The 10,422-nt window shown below is 42.2% G+C and overlaps 1 protein-coding gene across 2 annotated transcripts; it reads right to left on the bottom strand.

Moving 5' to 3' along the window:
* Positions 1-6,116: 6,116 nt before the first annotated feature.
* Positions 6,117-7,558, bottom strand: LOC122056468 (uncharacterized protein At1g66480-like). Of its 2 annotated transcripts, XM_042618437.1 has the most exons (3): positions 6,749-7,558; positions 6,561-6,647; positions 6,117-6,487 (listed from the first exon to the last, which is right to left on the bottom strand). In XM_042618437.1, exons 1-2 carry the CDS (start codon positions 7,313-7,315, stop codon positions 6,561-6,563), a joined length of 654 nt encoding a protein of 217 aa, XP_042474371.1. In that variant the 5' UTR covers positions 7,316-7,558; the 3' UTR covers positions 6,117-6,487. The 2 variants fall into 2 exon arrangements, with proteins under 2 accessions (XP_042474371.1, XP_042474372.1); XM_042618438.1 differs by lacking the exon at positions 6,561-6,647 and having other exon boundaries at positions 6,749-7,551.
* Positions 7,559-10,422: the final 2,864 nt, after the last annotated feature.

The raw sequence follows: 10,422 nt of genomic DNA on the forward strand, positions 1-10,422 counted from the left end.
CGGTTGCACCAATAATCTCCCAAACATCTATTCTTGTCCCATATCAAGAATAGAACTCTCTCACGAGTGTCAAACATCAACACGCAACACAACTAGGTCAACCTTGACCTAAGGTTGCACCGACAATCTTCCCAAGTCAAACATCAAAATACAACTCGAGTCAAGTCAACTCGAGTCGGGTCAACCAGGTCAACCTTGACCTAAGGTTGCACCAACATCTTTGTCACCAAAGTGACTAAGACTTCTAAGAAGTCTAAGAAAGTCACTAACAAGGTCACAAGGGAGGCTATCCCTAGAGTTGACCTAGAAAATGTGACCAAGGCTTCTAAGAAGTCCAACAAGGTCACTAGGAAGGTATCTAGGGAAGTTATCCCTAGTGAGTACCTAGAGCATCCAAGGAGCACCAATAGGTGTTGGGTTCCTAGGAGCATCTTCTCTACCCCATAAATGGGTTAGAGAGTGTCAACTCTGATTAGAAGGGTAGTTAACTCAACTTTGAGGAAATTGACACTCAAGGAGCATTTTCAAGGTTTTTGTTAACCTTAAAATGAAATGGAATTATTATTTATTCCTTGAAAGAGTAAAATGTGCCTAATGGCGGAAAATTTGATTTTATCTTAAAATGGCATAAATTGGGAAAACCTAGAGAAATACCAAGTTGGGATTTTGGTATTCTCTTAGAAATTTAAGGCAATCCGGGCCTTGATTTATGTGATTACTCTTGAGGAAAAATGGAATGTGCCAACATTTGAGGATATGCTTAATTTTTAAGTGGCATAAACAAATCAAGAGAAATAGAAATGTCAATTTAGGTTTTGGCATTTCTTTAAAGCATTTATGGCAATCTAGGTTTAACGTGTTAAGTTAAAACAAGTGGTGTATTTTGAGTTAGCTAAATGGTTAAGGATACTTAGATAAGTAATCTAGGTATATTTTATTCATGCTAAACCTTGCCATGATAGTTTGCCCATTATATGTCATGACATCATGTTTTAGTTTTGTATTTTACATTCATGACTTATTATGAAAAATACAAAAATATCATGTCATGACATTCATACATCATGTAGTTATAGGATATTTTCTTTTGAAAATTATTTCATTTTGATGTATGCCATAACATTATCATGTATTATGTTTAATTCCTTAAAAGCAAGGACAAATGGCATTTATCAACAAGTGTTTTCAACAAGTGTTGTCAACAAGTGGTATTTACAAGTAACATCCTAAGTGGATGTTCAATATCCACAAAATGCCTAGATAGATATGCATGATCCCTAGATTAGGGCAAAACCAAACTTTACATCTCACAAAGACCAATAAGATGACTTGTATGTGTTTTAGTGCACACTGGATACAAGTGAGATGTTAGGATGATGAACAAAACTCAAGATGTTGATTTAGTGCATTCTTTTGAGTTTTAAATTCATCAAAACACATAGTTATATGTTTTCCCATCATTGGGAAAGCTAATGTACAAGTCATGTGCATTAAGCCCAAGGAATGTGATGGGATATTGGTTTTGAAAATTAATTTAAATTGCTTTTGTAAAACCTTGGTGAAGGCTATCTTTTGATAGTAATCATCATTGAATAGTTAGACACAAACTTGAAGAAAATGCTAAAGTTTTAGCAAGTTTTCAAGCTTGTGTCAATCTTTGAAAATATAATGTATTTTCATAGAAAACTATTTTTCCATGATAAAGTATGCCCTAAATAATGTCTACACAAATTTTTACGATTTTTGGAATTTTGTAGATTTTTCTAGGGGCTTCTGAAATTCACAGAAAGTGAAGTTCAGCAACTATCAGACCTCAATCGATCACCCAATCGTTTGAAGGGTCTCAATCGATCGGGCGATCGATTGAGAGCAAGCTTCTCGTGAACAGAAGCTTTCTGGATCGATCCACCGATCGATCCAGCCATCCTGAATCAATCAGTGGATCGATTCAGTAAGGTTCAATCGATTGGAACTCAACTCCAATCGATCCAAGTTGCTGATTTTGGCTGGGAAGGCCTGATTTCAGCATTTTGAACCTTGTTTAGTCAATGTAACCATTCCAAACCCCTGAAAATACATTTGTATACATATAAAGGGTGTTTTCATGTTGAAAATAAGGATGGATTGGTTAAGGAAGGTTAAGTTGAAGTTTAGGTTGAGGTTTGTTTCAAATTTTGAATATTTGAACCTCAAAACTTCTAAAATTGGGTTTCCTAAAGGTTTAGGGACTCCAAGTCATTGTTGGTGCAATGACAGAAGTTATCACCATGTCTTTAGGGGGAGGGACTCTTTAAAAGACATGAAAATTATTTTCATAAACCTTGGAGGGTGGTTAACCTTCTTTAGAGAAAATGCTCATGAATGAGCGTTTGAACTTGAAATGGAGAGTGGATATCCTCATTATTTCAAGTGGTATTTCAAATAGTTGAAAAATGCTCAAGGTTGGGCATTTGTCTACTTTGAGGGAGAATGTAGGGAAAATGAAGGGTATGGGACCTTCATTATGATGTTGATCACGACCTTGAGAAACTCTTCAGGGGGAGAGTTTAAAAAGGGATAAAGGTTCAACGAGTGAAGTTGTAACCAATGATGAGTATCTCTTCAGGGGGAGAGATAGTGGTTGTTTGATGTGTGCCAATAGGGGGAGAATGTGTGGTTTAAGTTAGGCCTTCATTACCTATGGGGGAGGTCATAGGGGGAGAATGAAGGGAACCAACATTCATACTTTGGCATGAAGAGAGTTAAGGATGTGGGATTAGCTTAACTCAGAGTAGTCCTAACTTAAAGGTATTGTCAAACATCAAAAAGGGGGAGATTGTTGGTGCAATATCCCTTAGGTCAAAGTTGACTGGTTTGACCAAGCTTGAGTCTTGGTCATAGTTTCGATGTTTGACAATACATGTAGACACATGGACAATGCAGGTGCAGTTGTTCATATGGGGAGATTCTGATCAGGGTGAATGAAGAAGAGTCAAGTAGGTCAAAAGTGACCGGATACCTGACTTGAAAGTCCAAATGAGTGAAGCTAGGCAGATGGAAAACCCTAGTGAGTGAAGCTAGGTGAAAGCCCTGGTGAGTGAAGCCAGGCAAGGGAAAATCCAGATGGATCAAGGATGATCGGACATCTGGTGTTGGGAAGTCCAAGTAGGTCAAAGGATTGACTGGATACTTGGCACGAGGAAATCCAGATGGGTCAAGGTTGATCAGACATCTGGTGGAAGTCTAAGTAGATCAAGGGAGTGACCGGATACTTGGCACAAAGAGAAAAAGTCCAAGTGGGTCAAAGGGATTGACCGGACACTTGGTGGGGAGTTCTGGCAGGTCAAGGGAGTGACCAGATGCTAGGTATGATGTACCAACAGGTCAAGGTTGACCGGATGTTGGTTTGAGAGGCTTGGGACTTGGTTTTGGGCAAAAACCAAGAGCTGGATCGATCAGTGGATCGATCCAGGCCTTTCCTAGCGAACAGAGAGTCTCTGAATCGATCAGTGGATCGATCCAGAAGTCCCAATCGATCAGCCGATCGATTGGGACGCTGCTTCTTCGCACGATAAGCGCTGGATCGATTCGTGGATCGATCCAGGTGTTTTTCCAGAGCACAGAGGTGCTCTGGATCGATCCGTGAATCGATCCAAAGCCTCCCTGATCGATTGGGAGTTTTCGAATCGATCGGGATCCAACCGTTGCGTCGTATTTGAGCTGAAGGCGAGCGTCTCCTTCGGCACTGCTTAACCGATTCATCTCAGCTCTCTCGCCAGCTCCTCCACAGCGCTCTCAAAGCTCATATCGCCAGTTCTTGAAAGATCTTGGAAGCTTTCCAAGTCAAGAGGCGGATCAAAGGCAAGGAGAAAAGTTAGGGTTAGGGTTTTCTACGCTTATTGTAAGCTTGTGCTTGTATTCTTGTATCCCTTCCCTTTCTTTTGTACTGAGAGTTTTGTAGGGCTTCTCCGCCTTCGGTAGTTACCGAAAAGGAGGTTTTTATTAGTGGAGGGTACGTGAGTAGGTGTGAATCCTTAGACTAGTCACCTCTTGTGAGGTGGATACCAAGTAAACCAACCTTGTTAGCGTTGTGTGATTTGTTTCTGTATTTTCCGCTGCACATCTTCGAAGAAACAAGCAACGACGAGCATCTAGCACGCGACGAGCTATTCCCCCCCCCCCCCCCCCTCTAGCTACTTTTCGGCCCAACATCAACAACATTGTTGAAGACTTCAACTAGAAAAAACCACATTTAGATATCCTAAATGTCTCTATAAGATTCACACGACCATGTTAAATTCTAGATTTTCTACACTGCACATTAAAAGTAAAATGGTCATAACATTTTGGTCGGTTAATTTTTCAGGTTGATATTTATACCAAAATATTGATAAGTTCAAGATCTACAACTTTGATGAATACTTTAACTTGATAATACCAAGTTAAGATGTTATAAAAGTCTCAAAACACTCACACGACCTTGACACACGACTATGTAAATCCACACGATAGCGTGAAATTTCTAGAAACCAAGTAGATATTGGCCGTGTGGATGTCACATGGTCATGGCATGGGCCGTGCCAGGCCCGTGTCTCTTTTCACTCATCTTAGGTTTGGGACTTCGTCCCTCTCCCTAGGGAAGGGTTTTTCCCTTAGGGGGAAACCATAGAGAGGTCATCTTCATCATCTCTAGCGATCTGTGCACCTCTGGAGCAAAAAGTCCAACCTAGAATGCTAATCGGTGTCACCGATCTTCTAGGAAAAATAATAGAACAAGAAGAAAAATCAAATATTAAATAGTAATAAGGAAAAAAAATATCTCACTTTTTAGCAAGCTTATTGAGCTCCTCATCGATTTTCTTCCTCACTATTCTTCCATAGCTTTCAATGATTTGATAAGCTATGAGAAGGGACTGCTTACTTGGATCTGAGCTTCATTCGATATAGTTCCCTTGAAGCTAATCAGAGAAAGGGGAGGACGGGTACCTGAAAGCTAACGGAGGTGAGCAGCGTGACCATGCCGCGATAGAGCACTGTGAGGCCCTCCCGAGCGACAATGCTATGAAGGGTTTCGACAGTCGAGAGGGATCGTCGGGCAAGGGAGAAGGAATTTGAGGAAGTGGGAGTCAGCAGTGGCTATTGCAGGAGGATACGGACCGTGTCGAGTGGATAGTTGAAGGTGACCCCGACCATGCCGTTGATGCCCCCCAACTATTCGCCAAGAACTCCATCCAGAACTCCATGATCTTCTACTCTCATGTACACCTCCCTCTTGCCCTAAAAAAAACATGCACACCCAAAGGGAGAGTCGATCCTGAAACCTACCAAGGAGGCAGCTTTGCGCTCAATCGCTTACTTGTACCCAAAGACGGGCAAGGATGGAGACGAATGAGGAAGGGGGGCGGAAACATTGGTTCTCCTCCTCCTACACTTGTGCTGGGATCAAGAAGTTGATGGAGACGGAGACGGAGCTTAGGGTTGGTGGTTTCGGCGAAAGGAGTTTGTGTGAAAGGAGATCGCGAGTAAGGAGGCCAGATTGCTAGTTTAGGTTTCGTCGGGTGAGGGTTTTCTGTTTTCGACGTGAGGCTTTGTTGCGCGTGGGAGGATGTGTGGCGGAAAAATAATTGGGGAAGTGAAAAGTTTTAGTCAAATATCAATTGGTGGTTTAAAGACTAATAAAATTGCTAATAGACAACGCTTTTCAAAAAAATATTATCTTTGACCCACAAAAATCACTAATAGACAACAGTTTTTAAAAAAGTGTTGTTTATTAGTTAGAAATTGAATAGATAGACAACGTTTTTCACTAAAAGCGTTGTTAAAAAAAAAGACAACACTTTTTTAAAAAAACATTGTCTTTTAAGTGTTGTAAAATCTAATTTTTCTTGTAGTGCATGCCCGGTCGGCCCTTAATGTAGGGCTCCGCTCGGCTAACTTTTAGTAGGCCTTGTTGGTCCTCTGACGTTTACCTTCTTAACTTTGACCTCCACGTCGACTGCTATCTTCTTCTTTTGATCTGCACTTAGTAGGCTCTCTTTATTACCGCACCATAGTAGAAATTTAATTGTCCTATTCAAAAACACTAAAGTGTATATATGTAAGTGAAAAATCTCAGCCCTACTGCGCCTTCAACAATATATAAAGAAGAACAGAGGCATCACTATCAATAAGGAAAATTAACAACCGAGATAAGAGATCGATGCCCTGGATTTACAGTGCCAAAAACAAAACCCCACATCCATCCATCCTTCCGTCCATACATGACATGGAGGATAAATTATGTTTGCAGGTAAGAAGCAACACAATTAAGATAGAAAGCTTGACGGGCAACAGGAAGCCATGTTCAGCAGCTTCTCACGTTCCACCCGCACCGTATCACCACCGCCAACAATCCTTCTCGTCCTCAAATCTCTCTTCACTGCTTGATGTATGTGAGTTAAAAACTTGTCTCTCAACAGATTTATCATCCAATGATCTCGTCTGGCGCGAGAGCAAACCTTGCGTGCTTCTGTGTAGTTAAATTAATAAGATCCATTAAATAATTCAAGCCAATTTTAATAATCGAGAGAATATTGTGGTACCTATGAAGACAAAGTGAGAGTCACGAGTAAGGGTTCTCGTGGCCATGTGGAGTCGGTAATTGTTCTCCATTTAGTTAATGGAGATGACTATTCAAAATCGGAAGCCATGTGGTCGTTACGTAAATGAAAATTGGCACAGATTAAGTCATCATTGAATTAACTTGTGCGTGTAAGATTTTGAATGGTACCTCCTGCAGCTGGGCTGATTTGACGGAGGATAGAGTCTGGTGAACCGCCCTGGTGGCGCCGCAGTCCTTCTCGGCGCAAAGCTTCATGATCTTCTCTGCCGCCTCAGTCGCGTCCTTGCTCTCCTGCATCAGCTTCTCCACCAGCACTTTCGGCAGCCTCACCCGCATGCGCACGCCTCCGCCCTTAGTCTCCTCGACATCACCGGCGGTGGCGTAGGCAGAGGCCTCGTTGGCCAGCGACATATCTGACATGGAGCGGCGGATGATCTTGAGGCTCTCCAGCCGCTCCTTGGCGCTTACCTGGAGATTCCCCGACCAGGCTCTGCGCTGCAGCCGGCGGGGAAGCTCCACTAGGAAGTAGAGTTTGCCAGGCTTGAGTGGGGCGGTGGGGTGGAGGGGCCTAGCGCGTACGCCGTGGCACTTGACGTCGTCGGATTCGAGGAGGTCGTGACCGGGATGGTCGCGGAGCAGCTTCATGGCCAGGACGAGTGGTTTGACCTTGAAGGTAGTGCCGTCTATCTTCATCACCTTCGCGGACTTCTTCTTGGCGCCTATGGCGTTGCCCATGTATATGTCTCTTAATTTATCTCTTGTAATTTGCAGGGGAGGAGTTTGGGGTTGGATTTGGAATTGGAGGAGGAGAAGGGAAATGCGAATTGAAGAGGAGGACGGCAAGGAGGCGACAAAAAGGGATCGAGGGTGAATTAAATAGATGGGAAATGATGCAGATGCATGTGCTCACGAGGTCACCAAGTGGTAGGTCACATGGGCAGTTGCAAAGAACACTAACGTGCGTGTCCATTGTCCAAGATCTCATAAATTTAATTTCTTAACAATGAGAAGTTGATTCCTCTCGCATGTGCGGGATGCTTCTGTGTTTCCATGTAAACCTTTTATTTTTTTTCTTCCAAGGAAATTGTACCGAAAAATTATTATATTATTTGAATCTATATATCTAGCTGATTGTATCGATAGAAATTTTTTTTTATATAAAACTAAATTAATTATTATAGAAACAATTGATTCGCAAAAGTTAGATACTCGAATTCAGAAAGAAACATTAAAATGGGAGGGAGCTCACATTTCACCCTTTACTATTACTATCAAACCTTTTAATAAAAATATATATGAAATAACATTAACATAATTTTTAGATGGCGTTTAGTTTAGACATTTGGGAATAAGAAATAGATTCATTCTCAAAGTTTGTATTTGATTGATGGAAATGGAATTAAGATTTTGGAATGAAATCTAAAAATTTGGATATGGATGAAACTCACCCCTTCCCTTGGATTTTGATAGAATGAGAATAAGAATTAAGTTTTGGACGAAAATACCCTTAATATATTTGTTCAATTTTTCTTTCATTTCACTCTCTCTCCTCATACTTTCTCTCTTCTCATTCTATCATCACATTTTCTCTCTCCCCATTCTCTCTTATCACATATTTTCTACTATTTTTTTTTTGTCCCCAGGGCATAGCACAGATGGGGAGTGCATGGTTCTGTGGCTGAAAGGTCCAGGGGTCGATCCCCGGGGTGTCACTGCCTGGGGTTAACGTCTCCGCTATGCACTTTCCACCTGTGTACCTGCATTTACCTCCCTCCATATCCGTGGGACCGACTCTAGGGGGGCCGCTGATGTGGCGGTTCCACATATTTTCTACTATTTTTTCTCTGTATTCTCTCTCATCACACAATCTTTTTCATTATTTTCTCTCTCTTCATTCTCTCCTCATTTTTTCATCATATTTTCTCTCTCCTCAATCTCTCTTACCATACTCTCTCTCCATATTTTATCTCATCACACTTTCTCTCTCTCTTCACTCTCTTCCATCACACTCTCTCCTGATTCTCTCTCATTATACATTCTCTATCATTTTCTCTCTGTATTCTCTCTCATCACACACTCTCTCTCATTATTTTCTCTCTCTTCATTCTCTCCTCATTTTTTCATCATACTTTCTCTCTCCTCAATCTCTCTTACCATACTCTCTTTCCATATTTTCTCTCATCACACTTTCTCTCTCTTCATTCCATCACACTCTCTCTCCTCATTTTCTCTCATCTTACTTTCTTTCTCTTCATTCTTTTCCATCACACTTTCTCTCTCAACATATTTTTTCATCATACTTTCTTTCCTCAATCTCTCATTTTCTCTCATCACACTTTCTCTCTCTTCATTTTTTTCCATCACTCTTTCTCTCTCATCATACTTTTTCTTTTCTCAATCTTTCTTATCACACTCTCTTTCCTCATTTTCTCTCATTATACTTTCTCTCTCTTCATTTTTTCCCATCATACTTTCTCTCTCATCACACTTTCTCTCTCATCATATGTTTCTCTCTCATTCAACTTTCTCTTCCATCTAATTTTTTCTCTTATTTTTCTCTAAAGGTAAAAAAAAATTTAGGTTCATTCCGATTAAAAATATTCAACTTGTTAGGATCCTTTGTACGGCTAGAGAGGGGGGTGTGAATAGCCGACCCCAAATCACTCGTTTCTTCCTACAATTCGTTAGCGCAGCGGAAAAATAAACTAGAAACGAAAGGAAGAATATCAAACCTTAACACAGCGATGTACGAGGTTCGGAGATGATGCTCCTACTCCTTGGCGTGTCCGTAAGGTGGACGAACCCAATCAATCCGTCGGTGGATGAGTCCCCGGAAAACCGGCTAATCAAAACTCTCCTTCTGGGTGGAGAAACCTTGCCACAGAAACTTCTTGCAACAGCAAGAAAAGAGTACAAGGAAAACAAGAAATAAAGTACAATACAAACGTAAACTTTCTTGCCTTCTCTTCGACTGGAAGAAGCTACCGCCCCAGCGCCTACAACGTGACCCGGTAGGAAGCTCACGCGAAGCTTCAAAGCGACTCAACAAAGCTGCAAGCTTAGCGGACCAAGCAGAAGAAGGAAGAAGAAGGAAGAAGGAGGCTCGCAGCAGACCCTCCTTTATAACCTGCGAAGAAAACGAAGAAACACGAAGAAATCTGGCGGTTGCGTCGCGGCTTAGTGCCTGAATCGCCTCGGACCGATCAGTCTATGTGGATCGGTCCACGACGATCCATTCCCTCCTCCTCGCTTCGTCTCGATCGGTCCATGGACCGATCAGGAACCTCTGATCGGTCCGGGACCGATCAGCTTTGCTGATCGGCCCCGGACCGATCGGCCTCTTGCGCCTCGCTCTGTTACCGCTCGATCGACTCGATCGGTCACCGGACGATCGGTTAACACACTGTATGCTATCGATGTGTTCGATCGTCACCGGCACCGATCAGAATATTCTCGTACCATTGGATCGATCACCGATCGATCCATTTCATGGTTTCGCCCAAACCAAGTCGAACCAACATCCGTCAATCTTGACTGTTGGTACATTGCGCCTAGCATCCGGTCACCCTTGACCTGCTAGGACTCCCCGCCAAGTGTCCGGTCAATCCCTTTACCCACTTAGACTTTTCTCTCCGTACTAAGTATCCGATCACTCCTATGACCTACTTGAACTTCCCATCACGGATGTCCGATCACCCTTGATCCATCTGGATTTTCCCTTGCCCGGCTTCACTCACTGTGACTTTCACCTAGCTTCACTCACTAGGGTTTTCACCTGGCTTCACTCACCAGGATTTCCACAACCGCCTGGCTTCACTCACCAGGACTTTCCAACTGCCTAA

The sequence above is a fragment of the Zingiber officinale genome, chromosome 3B (assembly GCF_018446385.1).
Source record: "Zingiber officinale cultivar Zhangliang chromosome 3B, Zo_v1.1, whole genome shotgun sequence".
Taxonomy (NCBI): domain Eukaryota; kingdom Viridiplantae; phylum Streptophyta; class Magnoliopsida; order Zingiberales; family Zingiberaceae; genus Zingiber; species Zingiber officinale.